We start from the raw sequence: 19,921 nt of genomic DNA on the forward strand, positions 1-19,921 counted from the left end.
AAGAAATGAATAATAAAATATATGTGCATGATCAAAGGCTGCTCCTTGGGCATGCATACTGGCACATTGACATTGATGTTTTAAGCATATGAGGTTGATATTTTTACAGTCGACATTAGGTGCTTTCGATTTTTATATATATATATATATATATATATATATATATATATATATATATAGATATATATATATATATATATATATATATATATATATATATATATATAGTACAGCCATGTAGACAGACATATATAGATATATGAGTCTGCTGTGTGGTAAATTAAAGAGAGGTTTTAGGAAACAGTTTTTATGAGGAGTAGCCACTCATTATGAAACACATTCCATAATACTGCAATACAAAATATTTAATTTATCAGTGAAGGAGACCCTTATATATTCCATTTATCTATTTTTCTGCACTATTTTTTTAATTTGCATTATTGTATTCATTTCAGAGGATATGGTAACTGCATAAGCTATCTGTGAAACAAATCTTTAAGAAGGTTGTATCACTTTTAAAGAGGGGTTGTCTCATGTGATTTTCTTACTATATTTCTGAGGTTTTGGTCTTAAACTTATTTTCAGTTAATTATTTTAGTAGAGTGGTGAGATTTATAATTAGATAACTTAGGTTTAATGTTTAGTTATGTTTTTAATTAGTTTAACCTTATTTAGTGCAATTATTTAATTTTTTTGTCAGAATGAAATTTTTTTCTGACTGATTATGTTTGTGATTCTATTTTACTTGGTATTATTTTATTTAAACTTTTTGCTTTTCTATGTATAGTACATTTAATTGTTAATGGTTTCATTTATAGGGTTGAAATTGTTTTTGTGTGATCTGAAATATGTGTGCAGTGTATGAAGTTTTTTTGTGTTGGTATAAATGGAGATGGGCCGCACACTGGCTCAGTGAGTATTGCCGTTGCCTCACATTAAAAGATTCTCTGGCCCTTTTCTTGCCTAGGATACCTTCTGTATGGAGTTTGCATGCCCTTCCTCCGATTCCATGTTTTTTTTCAGGGTACACTGGTTTCCTTCCATATCCCAAAGACATGCAGAAGGTGAATTGGTGACTTTAAATTGTTGGTAGATACAGTATATGTGTGTGTACTTTGTAGTATACAGAAGAAAGGCCTGGCAACCTTCTACCCCAGTAACATCGGTAGATGTCAGCAACTGTTCATAAGGTCACTATAGAAGCTGGATGCTACTTGCCAGCATTGGATGAGTGATAAATGAAGATAAAATGGATGAATGATAAACAGTCAGTTATGGAGTAGTCCCCTTCAAATGATTAATTCATGGCCATTTGAATAAGCACTGCTCAATGGCTGAAGTAATAATTTTCGCACAGAGCAAATCCTGTATGTCTGCCATGAGAGCTTTTCCCCATACCTCTTGAAGTGGCATATAGTATTTCCTCAGTTATACTACAGTAGGGAAATTAGGATCTCTCTATTACAATGTACAGCGGTTTCTCATAAACAGTGCTCCTACTGTACTTGAAAATCTAGCCTTTGATCACCAGAGAAATTTGATTTGAACCAGCTGAACCTTTGATTTGAACCAGTGTTTGGGCAGTTAGAACCCAATCAGCTTACCTCAATCACCTGAAGGGACTTGGTTATAATGACAGGTTACTCAGTTAGAATGTTGGAGAATGGCTAGCAACATACAGTGAGTAGTGACAAACAAAGTGTGCAGAGTGATGATAAAAATATGCACTCTCAGTAACTGGTAAATATTTTTATTGCATCTCTTTAGCAGCATTTATCGTTAGCATATATACATTTGTGTTTATAAATGCATCATTTAGTGTATTTGTTTGTAAAAGTAAGTCTGGATCTCTCTCCCTGTCCTTCCCTCTCCCTTTTTTTTCCATCTCTCTCTCTCCCCATCTCTTACTCTTTCTATGTCAAAAAACAACTTTATTCAGATTCCCTGGCTATACTATTCCGCCTTTAATGGTGAATGACTATGTATTAAATTATCAAAATTTTAAATGCTACATTTTGAATTGTCTTTTAAAAAATAAATGGTTGTGTGATCATGTATAAGATATGCTTCTCTGTCTACACTATATGATAAAGCTCAACAGAAAGGTTTGCAAAATAATATTTCACATCTTCACAGAATATGCTGATTGCAAAATTCTTGAAATGATTCCTCATATGTCATCTAAAACCCCTGTAATGCTGTTTGCTCACAAATAGTTTTGTTTATAGCTGTTCATGAATGACAGACATCTTGTTTTCAGCGTATAAAAATCATAGTATCATTAGATTATTATATCACTAGATGCTGTTCCATTTGCATTTTGTTTCTAAATTGCAGGCTGTATTTTATGACATTTATATTTTTAGTTCAGAATTATTTCCTTATTAGCTGTTCTGTGTAGCAGATGTACATAAGTCTAACAGCTGTATTTTAACTTGGTTTATATTAAGAGGTGTTGCTAATGGCAATGGAGATAAATATTTCTTTCAGTGTCAGTTTTGTTTAACATCTGAAATATTATTTCTAAACTTTCTAATTCTTTTTTTTTTCCTGACTAGCGGATCCCAGAGTGAGTGAATATATTTCAGGTAGGTACTTTCTATTTCTCTTTATGTAAGCTAAAATCAGAACTTATTTTTTAATGAATAAATACATGGTTTCAGAAGAAAGCCAGCTCAAGCCAGCTCACTTTACCATGAATTGCAATGCTGCATATGATTTCACTTCTTCCACATATTACAGATCTGTGCCAGATTAAATGTTTACTGGAAGGTACAGGAGTTCCTTATGATTCCAGTCAAAGGGCAATTCAGTATTTTAAATCAGAGTAGTGCTCTAAGCCAAGGCATTTCATAATTTCCAAATCATCTGTTCAAAAGGCAAAGAAGAAACAACACCTGGAAGGCATCATTGTCCTCATCATCATAACCATCATTGCCATCATTATCTTCATCATCATGACATCCAGTAGTGAGAGAATCCAGAGTAAGGAGACATGAAACATTACTGTAGCCACATCAGCTCAAACAGGAATGCAGTTATATGTCTGACCCAGATAAACAGTAATCCCCCCATAAGACATTATTTACAAGATGGCTATTCCAGGCACAGCTGAATTACTACTGTACTGTAAATATTAACAAGGAATGCATGTATTAAAGCATCTTTAATCTAAACAGTCAGGGATTAAAGCAGTGTTCCATTTTTAGAAGTGATATATTGCAAGAAAATATATAATGTGTCTTACAATGAAATTAGTCTCCAGCATTTTGAGAACATCAAAGAGTTTGTTCTGGCATCTGACCAGTTAGACGATTCATTACAACATGACAATAGAAATGCAGTGGTAGTAGAGTAATTTGTTGCGGATTTTTTAATACACATTTCTTGTCTAGTGCAGCACACAGCTAATATTCTAGTCTGTTCTGTGTGCTGCTATTCTGTTCTGTATGTTGACAGTGTAGTGCATAACTTACTTTGTAACATTCTGCAGAGGCATTTGCTGTTTAGACCTTCCAATGACTACTACCTTGTAGTTTCATTTAACACATTCCTTTCTATATTTTATTTCATTACAAAATGGGAGCTCTCTTATTGAAGCCATTGTAATCTGTAGTTCTGGTTCTCTGCTTCATAACGGAGTCTATTTGTTCCTTATCTGTAATTCATGCACCACGTTTCGTATATGCTAAAATTAGACAGGTTATAAACATAATACCTTCTTGTCCATGTCACTCCACTTTGTTTAATTGGGTCACCTACAAAGTAGTATGACACTACAAACATGCAACGAACCCCAAATCAGGACCAACAGTAACAGAGGTGCCAATGGAAATGATCATCATTATAAAATGTAAGAGCCTCTACTTCAAATTTAAATAAAAAATGTTAAACAAACTACTTCTGAGTGTAATAGAAATGAAAAAGGAAGTGGGCATGTGACACAGAAGCAGCTTTTGTTAAATAAAACATATCTCCATTTCCTTTTTCCCTTCTATATTCATAAGCATAGCGCACAGTCCTGTACATAAAACATGTGCTGTGTGGATACTAGCACTTGGTCCGTAAGAACTACCCGTGTAGCAAACAATTGCTACAGTTTGTACCCTACCTGCACAAAGTGCTATGGCAATCATATTTTAATTTTAAAAAAATTCTTCTTTTTAAACTGTAGCAAACAGTTACTACACTTTATACTTTGCCTGCATGGAGTGCCACAGTGGTCAGGTTTTAAACCACACAGAGATCTACAGCGTTCAGGTTTGACCACAAATGCAATACCGACTTTTAAAAGCCGGTATTACATTAAAGAAAGATCAGGATCAGCTGATTGCCTCTCCCAACACTTTATGCCATGTGCAGACGCCCCGTCATCCCACCCTAACAACCCTACTGCTTTTAGTGTACTCAGTACAAGTCATGCCCCTAATAAAAACCCTCACAGACATAATCCAATATGTTGATCATGTGTTCTCCCAGTATACTTTGCGTGGGCCTGTTCAGTTCATGTCCCAAATGGTGTTCAGCATATAGTGCATGTGCCATGATGACATAGACTTTGGTGGAATAGTCAGAGGTAGCAACATGTCCAAAGCACTTATGGCAGATGGGGTCACCAGAATCTAAGCACATGTTCATCAAACACAGAATAGATGCAGCATAGAGGTTAGAACACAGTGTAATTTATACGACTGCACTAACAAGCAGAGAAATAAGAATGGTAGTCCACAGGAAGTGGCCCTAGAAACCACCCTGTAGGGGGTGCCGATCATTGTTATCAATCAAAGAAAGACAGAACCAACTTTTAAATAGCGAATGTCATACAGTGGAAGCAATGAACTCTTAGACTCATACATAATAAGCATCTGTTTAATAACAAACTGTGCTATCATGTGTAATGACAGTATAGAAGTTAAGATATTTGTGTAGCAATTCAGTGACCTACTAAGGTGTTACTACTATAAAACAAAACATATGACAATGCATAAGCTGTCATTACCTGGTTGTGGAATCATGAACTTCTAGATGGGGGCTGGCCATATAGATGTGTCAGTTGTGGTACCAGCCAGTATGCTACTGTACAGAAGGCAGGGTTCATACACTTAGGGCCTGCAGATACACACAGAGGTTTCATTTTGCAGCAGGTGAGTCAGGACTATGGCTGTAACACAGCAGGCCAATAGTAAGACTCCAAGAGCATTGCAACCACAGTGCCTATCCCATCCCAAAGAGAGGTCAGCAGAAAATTAAACCGACCACTCCAATACACAGGAATACTTCCAACAGTGTTTCACAGTGCATGCTCATCTGCTTGGCCACAGTGTCACAGAGAGTACTAAAGTAGCCCTCAATCAGAATTCTGCCAAGCTGTTAACATGATGTGCATGCCAGCAATGTGTTCACCACAAGAGATCTGCACAGGTAATGATGGTGTGCTCAAGTTGCCTATCACCTGTGAGTTCCCCATCTTTAGACCAGCTGTGCATGGCATATACCCTGAGTGGTAAGAGTCAAAGTCATAACTAGCTGGAACAAAGCGGATGGCTATTCTGGGCAAAATATGTCAGGGGCATGACAGGTGGCAATGAATTGGGAGTGCAGTACCTGCACTGATTTATGAAGTGGCATGGATATGACATTATCATAAATCAATATTGATGCTGCATTTGCATTTCTGGTCATGGCTGAAGTACTTAGAGAGTGAGATGTGTGTGTACTACTTATAGCAAGTTGCTTGTTGCAGTTTTAGGAGTAGAGAAGAACTTTTTTTAAGAAGAATCTTTTTTTTTTTGTTATTTTTTATTTTATTTATTTATTTTTTCTTCCTCCTCAGGTGAAAGTTGAGAGGAGTTCTTTGCTGTAGGTGTAGGGATCTTCACATTGTATCAGATGAGCCGTAGCAAGTTCATGAGTACCCCAGTGGATGCACATCTCTTCAGCTGCCATGTGGATCATATACCCTGCACATACCATAGGCATTTATTGTATATGCCACAACAGAGAAACAAGTCCCTTTTAGGTACCCACTGTGTCATTACTATGGTTCTACCAGGAGGAGGATGCTGAAATTGAGCACAAGGGATGTTTGGAATTCCTGTAGCACAGGCTGTCCAGAGGTGGAGGCCAATGTGTCTTTAGATTGTGTACACTCTAACTGGACCCAGGACGATTTAAATAACATACTTAGGAGCACAGCTGCATATCTTTAAGAACACACCCACATATGGGAGGCCTGATCCTAGTTGTGGAAGTTGCATAACATCATAGCTAAACATTAGAGTTCTGATGAAGTGCTGAACCTTCATGTAACTATGCCATCTAGAACTGTAGATGCTGTATATCCTGTTACCTCATTCAGGAGGAATAACTACAGTTGCCATTAGATATCTGCTTGCATATACAGAAGCATATGAGGTGAATGACCATATTGGAGCTTCCAGTGGAAACTGAGTAGAACATTTACAGGCCATGATCCATCCTGTGATGCAACCATCAGGACAGTATCAGATGCTGTATCTGAGACGCGTTGCAGGGCCAGCACTAACCGAGATGGTCCAAGCCTGATAATCCACAATGTGAATTCACAGGAATCAGCCCTTTACCAGCAAATGGGATGCCTAAGGAGGTGTGCCACTACATTCCACTTGGAGACATTGTCCACACTGAAGAAATTCAACCCTACACAGTATGCTATGTGGGCTGAAATGTTCCTATAGCACATGGTGTAGATGGAGGGGGATTTTGTGATGCTGCTGCTGCTAACAATAGTCAACCTGATAAATATATCACCACAGGAGCTGCCATGGATGGATGGGCCTTTCCCCACAAAACCCAATGAGCCAGCAGCTGAATTCCATCCATGGCTTTGTGGAACAAGAAGAGTAGCACCATATCCTATAACTTATATATTGTTTGATGCAAGATACTCAGTGATCACATGCACCACTGTGGAAGCTGTTTGAAGGACGTGGCACAGAAGGAAGGCTTAAAGGTCAGCCCTGTTTTTATAATATGTGACTTTGAAAAGACTGCTATAAGTGCCATACAAGTATACTTCCTCTGACACCCACCTTAAAGGGGACAGCTTTCATTATGCCAAGATTATTTGAAGACAGTTACAGACTCAGCATATGTCAACACTGTATGGCATGGACCTGACCTTCAAGATACAGGTGTGGAAACATTTATCCCTGAGTTATCTTGTGGTGGCACATTCCTGAATGGTACAGTACCATCCATGAGGAGTACAGACACCAGGCTACAGGCCTACACTGCTTTCCAAAGACCATTACATTGTGAGGTGAAAGAAGCAATATGGGCTACATCACAGCAATATACTGGTTATGCAAAAAGATGAAACAATGTGCTTACTGTTGGCAGAGCTGTGCCAGTTTTATACATCATTGCTTTCATATACCAATACAGGTAACACTAATAGTGCATTGAAGTTTACTTAGCTTGTTATAGCAGCACTGTGATCCACTAAGTATTTCTTATTGTTTTAGCCAGCACCTTCATCCTGCACACTGTCATTTATTCACTACATCTAAAAATCACCAAAGGACGGCAACCTAAGACTGCTACATCCCTAAATTAATTCCCGAGAGCTTTAAACAGAGTAATTTAATCTCCAGCACAGAAAAAACAGTTACTTGCTTAGGAAAAATATCCATGGTATTCTCCCAGAAATCCATCTCAACACACCTCAGATAATCACAACTTGTATTATAGTCCTTTTGCAAAGCACATCACACTATAAAATAACAGCAACAGTTAAAGATAAAATACCGATTATAAACTATTAAGTGATAAATTGTTAATATTAATTACAACCATACCCATCTCCTATATTAAATCTCTTCTTCATAAACTTAAACCCTGCTCCCAATCTGCTGATAAACTACCCCCAGTCTTTCTCAAGCTTGCTGCTGAATCCATAGCCAACCCTATGTCTATACTAATAAACAGATCTATTCAAGAAGGCCTAGTTCCAAATATCTGGAAATCCTTCTATGCAATACCACTGCACAAAGGAGGTAATTCCACAGACCCCCCCCTAACTTTAGACCAATAGCCATGCTATCACCACTTTCTAAAATTCTTGAAAAGTGCATCCACTCTCAACTGCTCAAATACCTAATCCATGAAAACCTCTTAACCCCTACACAACAGAGCTTCCAACCAAACTACAGTACTGCTTCAGCCCTCTTGTCTTTTCTCATACACTTGCTAAGGCCAGAGATAATAACCAACAAGTGTCCTCTCTCTTCCTTGACCTGTCCAAAGCATTTGCTACTGTGTGTCACTCTAAACTACTTACAAAACTAACTCATCTTAACCTCTGTCCTCCCACTTTCTAGTGGTTCTCCAGCTACCTAACTAATAGACTACAATCTGTCCAATGGCTTACCTCCTGCTCCCCCTTTTTGCCTGTACAAACAGGGGTCCCCCAGAGCTCTATCCTGGGCCCTCTTCTTTCAGTATCTTTACCAACCACCTCCACTCTGCCTGCAGCCACTCAACTCTTATCCAGTACACGGATGACTCGACCCTCATCACCACATCTGACAACATGTCACATCTCCTCTCACTTACGCAAAACACATTCATCTCTGTAGAAAAATGGCTTAATGGGAACCAGCTTATCCTAAACTCTAAAAAAAAACTAAACTCTTACTCTTTTTACCAAGCTCTCTCTTGCACCACAAATCCACCTTTTCCATCTCTTCTCTAAATCACACAGTTATCATAGTAGATCCAATTACAAAACTCCTGGGCACCATAATAGATGACCAACTAAAATTTGACCAGTATATCCATCAGTGTATCAAAAAGACACACCAAAAACTGGGTTTACTATATCGGAATAAAAAAATTCCTTATACCAGAAGTCAAACTATCCCTTGCTAGGGCCTTCCTCCTGCCATGCCTTCTTTATGCTGCTCCTATCGTCACAAACTTACAATCCACATTACTCCCCCAACTTGAACAAACGTATAATAAAGTTGCCAGATTTGCAGCTAACCTACCTCATAAATATCACCGTTGCATTGCATTAAAAAACTGCAATGGCCAGAATTCCCCCACCAACTGCTCATTTCTCAGCTACAAATCACACATTCCATCATACACAAACCTTCTGCATGTCCCTGTGTCTCCTCCCTCATTTCCTTCTGCACCCCAGCTAGATCTCTCAGAAGCTCTGACCAACAACTCCTTGACATGCATAAACCCAACAAAAATATTGGTAAACTACAATTACAATGTGTATATAGCCTGCATAAACTTCCAAAATCACTCAGAAACATCCCATATACAAATCAATTCAAACAACATCTAAAACTTTACCACTTAAGCTCATGGATCTGTCCTTGCCAGGAACCCACATGAACCCTTCTATATCTCCAGCCATTTCTGTTTTCCTTTAACTCACGTCACTTCCTCTCCATTAACATTATTGCTACCTTCCTTTGTTTTTTTCCCTTTCTCACAATCTTAAGTAGCTTTACTGAAGTAGCAGCACGACTACTATGTATCCTCTACAACTAATAATCAATGTAATTATGTATGTAGCTTATCTATTTTCATAGTCACTGACATTCTTATACTACATTGTCGCCAATCTGCCTTCATATTTTGTATTATACATGCCTATCTGTAAACACATATTGTGCATAGTTGAACTTGCCAGATTCTCTTTAGTTGTTCTCAGTCTATTTGTTTATGGTTACTGTATTATTTGTTCAACTTTTTGTGTATATTCCATGCCTTACTATTTATTTTTTTACTATTAATATGATCTAATATTTTCTCTATGATTTATGTAAACTTGTATTGTAACTTCCTGGAGCTTTTCTCCTCAGGTCTCCACTGAAAATGGGCTCTTAGCTCAGTTGGACCAACCCAGTTAACAAATGTCAAATAAATACATTTAAGTACAGTAGTTATTTAATATGGAAACCACAAAATTCATTACAAAGTATTTAAAAAACATTGCTTTAACATGCCTGCAACATGCAGTCCATATTTTTCTTTGGCAACAGATTGTTTCAGACAAAAGGGATCTGAAAATTATTTATCAAGGTTACAGATGGTAGTGGGAGGAAATTCCTCCATTTCTAGGGGTCATTCATCATCCTCCAGATCAGACTTGTTTGTTTCCACTTGTTCTTCATCACATGCTGTGTCATGGAGTGGTAGAGCCAGTTCCTTCTTCCCAGGTAGTAAAGGGTTTTTATTTAAGGATGTTCCTGGTGCCAAAGAAAGAAAAGGCTTGGAGACCAATTCTGGATCTTTCTTTCCTAAACCCGTTGTGATAGTGACCAAATTTAAAATGATGTCATGTTGCAACCTATTACCCCTTCTTCCTGTTTCAAGTTCCCTGGTAATACTAGACTTAAAAGATGTTTATCATCACATCACTTTTCTTTCATACTTCACACGTTTATTAAGGTTTTGTGTGTCTGGATCACATTATTAGTACTCTGCATTGCCCTTTGGACTATCCAGTACACCAAGAGTGTTCACAAACTGTCTAGCTCCAGTTAGAGCTCATTACAGACTTCAGGGTATCCTTTTTTTCAATATTTAAATTACTTCCTTATCTTTGCAGAGTCCTTTTCAAAGTGTCAGGAATCTTTCTCTCTCTCTCTCTCTGTCTCTCTCTCTCTCTCTCTTTCACTTTGGTGAGAGACCTCTTACACAAGCATGGTTTCCAAGAGAATATTCAAAAGTCCTTCTTGACTCCCTCACACAGGACTATATTCCTGGGATGTCAACTAGACACCTCAGTTCAAAGAGATACCCTTCCACAGGAAAAATAGATCTTTATTTAGATATATTTCTAAAGTTTTCATCTCAGTCTTCTGTCACTGTAAGGGAATACCAGAAAAGAAAAACCACTCATCCACACTAAAACACTTATTAAATAACAAAGCTTTCACTATACAGTCCTTCTTCAGCATAGGGGATAGACCATCTTTTGCCTATAGAAATCGCCTTGATTTGAAGAGCCAATTATGTTACAAAGATATGTTTTTTAACACATGATCTAAATCTTATAATAATGGTGCAATGGTAAAGCCAACCTCAGAAGAAAAGTTCAGTTCACAATTTCACAAACGTCTTTTATTTAACACCAGGGTTGAAATAGCATAAAACAACGGATATCTGTGAAACACTAAACAGCGTTTTTCGTCCCACCAAGTAGTAGAACTTCTTCAGACAGCAACCAGCCATTTTACAAAGAGTACTTAAATAACCTCTTAGTTAATTAATTAATTACAATCAATTGACCACATATTTTCATTTAAAAATTAAAGTCTCCTCTACAATGCCTATCTAAATTACTTAGTTAGCCAACTTTAGTGACTTATTACAAATACATTTGGTTGACACTTGTTTAAAAATACAATATATGTAAATCTTAGTTCATCATAATAATAAACCTACTAATGCGTAAAATAACAATAATAAATATATTTACTAAAACACTTAGTGTAGTTTAAAATTTATAAGCATATGAATAAAAACCTATCCAGTATTGTAGTCTGTTTTATGCAGGTTATTTACATTAAAGAAAAAAACTATTCAAAAAGAATATTTTTGTACACTAAACAGGCTTTAAACCGTGATGTTAGCAACAGTCTTCCAAACAAACCTCAAGGGAAACCAAAATTACTCGTGTTTATAAAAATATTTTTTACTACCTCAAAAGGTTCTTTAACTTCAGGATGCAGGCAATTGAGCAAGCTTCATTAATGCCTGGATCTCTACATGCCGCAAGCCGCAATTGCCATGCTAATTCCTTTTTCTCCAGTTCTAATTTTAAATAATTCTCATTAATGAATCTATTTGCTTCACTGTGTTTGGCAATGCCATCAATGGCCATAAAGGTAAAAACATGGCCCCTATTAATATCACAGTGCCTAGCCAAAGCATTCTCGTCCTTTTTCTTTGCAATTGCATATACATGCTCATACACCCTATCCCGAAGGCGCCTGTCCATCTTTCCTACATAAAATGACGGACATTGCTTACACTGTGCTAAATAAACTGTGCTAAATAAACAGCTCCCTTGGAAATGCACCACTCATACCCTTCGGGGTTAGTTTACGGTTCAGAATTTTTTAACGATTTAACGGATTTATATAACAGGCATGGTTTAGAAGTCATGCAATGCATGGCTAAGCATTATCAAACTGACTTGGAAACGTTAACGAAAGAAGCTGCGGCCTTGGAACAGGACATTAAAATAGACACTGATTTTAACAGGAATGAATTCGAATACGATAGAATTCTTTCCAGTATATCGCAGCAGATGGTGAAATTAAAGTCTAACAAAATTAAAAAATTGCAAAGAGATTTAAAGGCCTATCATGAAGGGGTAGCTTACCCCAAACCATCACTGCCTCAAAACAAAGTCAATAAATATAAACATTCTGGTAATCAAATGGCACCTAGAGATCAAAGTGGCCAAAATTTTAACAGAAATTTTTCAAGTAATTTGGAGACGGTGATTGAACCAGACATTGGGGGGTATGTTAATGAGGGTGACACCCTTGAAGGAGATTTTAATTGTCAAAGCACGAACCAAATGTACCTTACTGACAACAACATAATCCAGAATCAAGCACCACAAAAAAACTTCCGACGGGGGAGGGGGGGCAATTGGACCTCGAACCGGATACAGGGGGCCAATCGGAGGTACAATACCCGCAGCAACAGCAACAGTTACAATTGACTGGGGTAAAATTGTATGAAGTTTTACAAAATAGTGCAGGTGATTTTTCTGTTTACAATTTTACCGAATGTAAAATTGACCAGGTTTTGGTTGACTTGTTTGCTAAGGGACTGACATTTGTTCCCTCTAAGAAATGTGACATTGTCGAACTATTAATTGACTTTAAGCTGTTTCTACGTAAATTGAATTTAAATGTCCTGATTGGGAAGCATTCGATAAATGAAAACAGCTTAAGAATATCAAGTACCTTCAATCCAACCCAGAATAATACCTTGAATATGTTCGAGTTTTTATGTGAAAATGAATTCAGAGACATGCTGAAACATCCTAACAAAGATTACTGTAACTTGTCCCCAGAGGAAAAATCCCTTTTAGATCTATTAAGAAACCTATCCCTCAGGCTTATGAAGCCTGACAAAGGAGGAGGTCTAGTGGTGTTTTATAAGGAAGACTACTCTAATACTATGTTAAAATTATTAGAAAGTGACACTTATGCCTCTATTAGTAGGAATGACTTGAACCAAGCGCACAACAGAATAAGAATGTTCATCAGTGACTTGTTCACAGATGGACTTATTTCTTTAGAACAACATACGTATTTTACATTGTTAGCTCCAAGAATCCCAAAAATTTTTGGGATCCCTAAGCTGCATAAAAACATGTTAAATCCTCCTTTTAGGGCTTTGGTTGATGCAAGACAGTCTATAACATATCCTTGTGCCAAGTTTGTGGACAACTTTTTAAAGAAATATGTTAATTCAGAGGACCAAATTCTAAAAGACTCCTGGGCCTTTCTTCAACAGTTGCAAACAATAGAACTTGATGATACTATAAACTTTTTGACAGTTGATATAATAAATTTGTATTCTTGCATACCCCATGATTTGGGGATTGAGTGGGTAGTAGACTTTATTAGGTCTAAGGGGGCAAATACTAATGAATGCTTACTAATAGAACAGTTACTGGATATTATTCCAAAAAACAACTTTGTGTCATTTGAAGACAGGCTGTTTGTACAAAATATTGGAGTGGCTATGGGGTCACCAGTGGGTTCTAGTTTTGCAAATTTGGTATTGGCTCACTGGGAGAATAATTTGATCTACAATAGCGAGTGGTTTAAGCAAATACACTTATACAGAAGGTTTCTTGACGACATTTTCATTCTATTTAAGGGGAACAAAGAAGAAGCAGAACGATTTGTGGAATTTCTTAATTCAACAACTTCATTCCTAACCTTTACATATAATTTTCAAGAGAACACTATTAATTTTTTGGATGTTGATTTAAAGAAATATAAATCATCATTTACATCAAAAATTTTTAGGAAAGTAACCTATTCAAATAACTTTCTTCATTTTACTAGTATGCACCCCCTTCACCAGAAAAAGGCAGTGGTTAAAGGCCAACTGGCGAGGGCGGCAAGAATGACTACACTGCAAAGTGAGTTTGAAGATGAGTGTAACTTGCTTTACCAAATGTTTTTAAGGAGAGCATATCCTGAGTCATTTTTAGAAAATATTTTTCAAGAAGTGAAGGAAAAAAGGAAAAAAGGTGTTTATGTTCCCCTTTTAGCTTATGGGAATGTTAACTTGGATAGTAGGTTGAATACCAACATGGAAACTGTCAGTGTAAGTGTACAGGTGAATACAAATACTAGGCACGAACAGGATACTACAGTAGAAAATGACACTAAAAACGACTTCACAATAGCATTCACTTTTACATATTGCCCAGAAGCGCTGTCTATTGGCAAAATAGTGAGGAAATATTGGAGTTATTTATCAATGGATAAAAATGTATCTACCATTTTAAATTTTGATCCAGTAATAACATATAGAAGGGGCACAAACATGAAACGACTGCTTGAAATAAAATCTAACGACACAAAAGAAAAAAGAGGAACAAAGAGGTGTGGTGCTTGTAAGTATTGTAAGGAAATTGATACATCAAGTACGTTTACTATTAGGTCAGTTAGATATGATGTGAGGGGGGGGTTTCATGCATTTCCAAGGGAGTTGTTTATTTAGCACAGTGTAAGCAATGTCCGTCATTTTATGTAGGAAAGACGGACAGGCGCCTTCGGGATAGGGTGTATGAGCATGTATATGCAATTGCAAAGAAAAAGGACGAGAATGCTTTGGCTAGGCACTGTGATATTAATAGGGGCCATGTTTTTACCTTTATGGCCATTGATGGCATTGCCAAACACAGTGAAGCAAATAGATTCATTAATGCGAATTATTTAAAATTAGAACTGGAGAAAAAGGAATTAGCATGGCAATTGCGGCTTGCGGGCATGTAGAGATCCAGGCATTAATGAAGCTTGCTCAATTGCCTGCATCCTGAAGTTAAAGAACCTTTTGAGGTAGTAAAAAATATTTTTATAAACACGAGTAATTTTGGTTTCCCTTGAGGTTTGTTTGGAAGACTGTTGCTAACATCACGGTTTAAAGCCTGTTTAGTGTACAAAAATATTCTTTTTGAATAGTTTTTTCCTTTAATGTAAATAACCTGCATAAAACAGACTGGATAGGTTTTTATTCATATGCTTATAAATTTTAAACTACACTAAGTGTTTTAGTAAATATATTTATTACTGTTATTTTACGCATTAGTAGGTTTATTATTATGATGAACTAAGATTTACATATATTGTATTTTTAAACAAGTGTCAACCAAATGTATTTGTAATAAGTCACTAAAGTTGGCTAACTAAGTAATTTAGATAGGCATTGTAGAGGAGACTTTAATTTTTAAATGAAAATATGTGGTCAATTGATTGTAATTAATTAATTAATTAACTAAGAGGTTATTTAAGTACTCTTTGTAAAATGGCTGGTTGCTGTCTGAAGAAGTTCTACTACTTGGTGGGACGAAAAACGCTGTTTAGTGTTTCACAGATATCCGTTGTTTTATGCTATTTCAACCCTGGTGTTAAATAAAAGACGTTTGTGAAATTGTGAACTGAACTTTTCTTCTGAGGTTGGCTTTACCATTGCACCGTTCGTGTCAGTTTGGATTTTATTCTTGGCTTGCTTGTGTTTGTTCGCTGGTGGCTAACTAAGAAGAAATGGATGACAACATGGAAGGAGAAGAGTCGTCTCAAAGTAACCTTACACAGTTACTCGAACTAATTAACAAGAGGATCGACCGCTTATCGGAGAGAATGGATAATGCATCAAACTCCAGCGGGGACCCTAGAATTACAGCAACCAGTTCCAGTATGGCAGTTCCGGGTGTTCAACATGCCTGCAACGTCACCAAGTCGGCCATGCCTCAGCGTAACCAGTACGGTGAAGCAAGTGGGAGCGCAAGTCATAGGAGTGCTCCGGGGCATTCAACTGGTAACAACTTTAATATCGGTACATGGCTCAACTCAGAACTGGATATGGAGAATGCGCAGGCAAGTGACGACGTTGTACAACTAACTGAAAATGAAAATGAAGCTTCACTTTTGGATAAATTGAAGTTGTTTGATTCCAAATTGTTTAAGACTAAAAAATTACAATTGGAATTAAACTATTTTAATAAATGTATTAAGGAGAAGATTGTCCCTAAAGGGTTGAGGCACCACTCATACCCTTCGGGGTTAGTTTACGGTCCAGAATTTTTTAACGATTTAACGGATTTATATAACAGGCATGGTTTAGAAGTCATGCAATGCATGGCTAAGCATTATCAAACTGACTTGGAAACATTAACGAAAGAAGCTGCGGCCTTGGAACAGGACATTAAAATAGACACTGATTTTAACAGGAATGAATTCGAATACGATAGAATTCTTTCCAGTATATCGCAGCAGATGGTGAAATTAAAGTCTAACAAAATTAAAAAATTGCAAAGAGATTTAAAGGCCTATCATGAAGGGGTAGCTTACCCCAAACCATCACTGCCTCAAAACAAAGTCAATAAATATAAATATTCTGGTAATCAAATGGCACCTAGAGATCAAAGTGGCCAAAATTTTAACAGAAATTTTTCAAGTAATTTGGAGACAGTGATTGAACCAGACATTGGGGGGTATGTTAATGAGGGTGACACCCTTGAAGGAGATTTTAATTGTCAAATCACGAACTAAATGTACCTTACTGACAACAACGTAATCCAGAATCAAGCACCACAAAAAAACTTCTGACGGGGGAGGGGGGGCAATTGGACCTCGAACCGGATACAGGGGGCCAATCGGAGGTACAATACCCGCAGCAACAGCAACAGTTACAATTGACTGGGGTAAAATTGTATGAAGTTTTACAAAATAGTGCAGGTGATTTTTCTGTTTACAATTTTACCGAATGTAAAATTGACCAGGTTTTGGTTGACTTGTTTGCTAAGGGTCTGACATTTGTTCCCTCTAAGAAATGTGACATTGTCGAACTATTAATTGACTTTAAGCTGTTTCTACGTAAATTGAATTTAAATGTCCTGCTTGGGAAGCATTCGATAAATGAAAACAGCTTAAGAATATCAAGTACCTTCAATCCACCCCAGAATAATACCTTGAATATGTTCGAGTTTTTATGTGAAAATGAATTCAGAGACATGCTGAAACATCCTAACAAAGATTACTGTAACTTGTCCCCAGAGAAAAAAAAACCTTTTAGATCTATTAAGAAACCTATCCCTCAGGCTTATGAAGCCTGACAAAGGAGGAGGTCTAGTGGTGTTTTATAAGGAAGACTATTCTAATACTATGTTAAAATTATTAGAAAGTGACACTTATGCCTCTATTAGTAGGAATGAATTGAACCAAGCGCACAATAGAATAAGAATGTTCATCAGTGACTTGTTCACGGATGGACTTATTACTCTAGATCAACATACATATCTTACACTGTTAGCTCCAAGAATCCCAAAAATTTTTGGGATTCCTAAGCTGCATAAAAACATGTTAAATCCTCCTTTTAGGGCTTTGGTTGATGCAAGACAGTCTATAACATATCCTTGTGCCAAGTTTGTGGACAACTTTTTAAAGAAATATGTTAATTCAGAGGACCAAATTCTAAAAGACTCCTGGGCCTTTCTTCAACAGTTACAAACAATAGAATTTGACGAAACTATAAACTTTTTGACAGTTGACATAATAAATTTATATTCCTGTATACCCCATGATTTGGGGATCGAGTGGGTAGTGGACTTTATTAGGTCTAAGGGGGCAAATACTAATGAATGTTTACTGATAGAACAGTTATTGGATATTATTCTAAAAAACAATTTTGTGTCATTTGAAGATAGGCTGTTTGTGCAAAAAATTGGAGTGGCTATGGGGTCACCAGTAGGTTCTAGTTTTGCAAATTTGGTATTGGCTCACTGGGAGAACAATTTGATCTACAATAGCGAGTGGTTCAAGCAAATACACTTATACAGAAGGTTTCTTGACGACATTTTCATTCTATTTAAGGGGAACAAAGAAGAAGCAGAACGATTTGTGGAATTTCTTAATTCAACAACTTCATTCCTAGCCTTTACATATAATTTTCAAGAGAACACTATTAATTTTTTGGATGTTGATTTAAAGAAATATAAATCATCATTTACATCAAAAATTTTTAGGAAAGTAACCTATTCAAATAACTTTCTTCATTTTACTAGTATGCACCCCCTTCACCAGAAAAAGGCAGTGGTTAAAGGCCAACTGGTGAGGGCGGCAAGAATGACTACACTGCAAAGTGAGTTTGAAGATGAGTGTAACTTGCTTTACCAAATGTTTTTAAGGAGAGCATATCCTGAGTCATTTTTAGAAAATATTTTTCAAGAAGTGAAGGAAAAAAGGAAAAAAGGTGTTTATGTTCCCCTTTTAGCTTATGGGAATGTTAATTTGGATAGTAGTTCAAAGACCAACACGGAAACTGTCAGTGTAAGTGTTCAGGTGAATACAAATCATGGGCACGAACAGGTTACTACGGTAGAAAATGACACTAAAAATGACTTCACAATAGCATTCACTTTTACATATTGCCCAGAAGCGTTGTCTATTGGTAAAATAGTGAGGAAATATTGGAGTTATTTATCAATGGATAAAAATGTATCTACCATTTTAAATTTTGACCCAGTAATAACATATAGAAGGGGCACAAATATGAAACGACTGCTTGAAATAAAATCTAACGACACAAAAGAAAAAAGAGGAACAAAGAGGTGTGGTGCTTGTAAGTATTGTAAGGAAATTGATACATCAAGTACGTTTACTATTAGGTCAGTTAGATATGATGTGAGGGGGGGTTTTCATGCATTTCCAAGGGAGTTGTTTATTTAGCACAGTGTAAGCAATGTCCATCATTTTATGTAGGAAAGATGGACAGGCGCCTTCGGGATAGGGTGTATGAGCATGTATATGCAATTGCAAAGAAAAAGGACGAGAATGCTTTGGCTAGGCACTGTGATATTAATAGGGGCCATGTTTTTACCTTTATGGCCATTGATGGCATTGCCAAACACAGTGAAGCAAATAGATTCATTAATGAGAATTATTTAAAATTAGAACTGGAGAAAAAGGAATTAGCATGGCAATTGCGGCTTGCGGCATGTAGAGATCCAGGCATTAATGAAGCTTGCTCAATTGCCTGCATCCTGAAGTTAAAGAACCTTTTGAGGTAGTAAAAAATATTTTTGTAAACACGAGTAATTTTGGTTTCCCTTGAGGTTTGTTTGGAAGACTGTTGCTAACATCATGGTTTAAAGCCTGTTTAGTGTACAAAAATATTCTTTTTGAATAGTTTTTTCCTTTAATGTAAATAACCTGCATAAAATGACTACAATACTGGATAGGTTTTTATTCATATGCTTATAAATTTTAAACTACACTAAGTGTTTTAGTAAATATATTTATTATTGTTATTTTACGCATTAGTAGGTTTATTATTATGATGAACTAAGATTTACATATATTGTATTTTTAAACAAGTGTCAACCAAATGTATTTGTAATAAGTCACTAAAGTTGGCTAACTAAGTAATTTAGATAGGCATTGTAGAGGAGACTTTAATTTTTAAATGAAAATATGTGGTCAATTGATTGTAATTAATTAATTAACTAAGAGGTTATTTAAGTACTCTTTGGAAAATGGCTAGTTGCTGTCTGAAGAAGTTCTACTACTTGGTGGGACGAAAAACGCTGTTTAGTGTTTCACAGATATCCGTTGTTTTATGCTATTTCAACCCTGGTGTTAAATAAAAGACGTTT

The 19,921-nt window shown here is 36.5% G+C and overlaps 1 protein-coding gene across 44 annotated transcripts in view; it reads left to right on the forward strand.

Moving 5' to 3' along the window:
• Positions 1-19,921, forward strand: part of LOC122801915 (ABI family member 3 binding protein) — a 3,486,228-nt gene that overhangs the window by 3,122,043 nt on the left and 344,264 nt on the right. For all 44 annotated transcript variants that reach the window (XM_044071601.1, XM_044071602.1, XM_044071604.1 and 41 more), the window contains one exon: positions 2,559-2,588. In XM_044071601.1, coding sequence (XP_043927536.1) covers positions 2,559-2,588 — 30 coding nt within the window. The remainder of the gene's footprint in view (positions 1-2,558; positions 2,589-19,921) is intronic.

The sequence above is a fragment of the Protopterus annectens genome, chromosome 5.part0 (assembly GCF_019279795.1).
Source record: "Protopterus annectens isolate FY-2018-M chromosome 5.part0, PAN1.0, whole genome shotgun sequence".
NCBI lineage: Eukaryota > Metazoa > Chordata > Ceratodontiformes > Protopteridae > Protopterus > Protopterus annectens.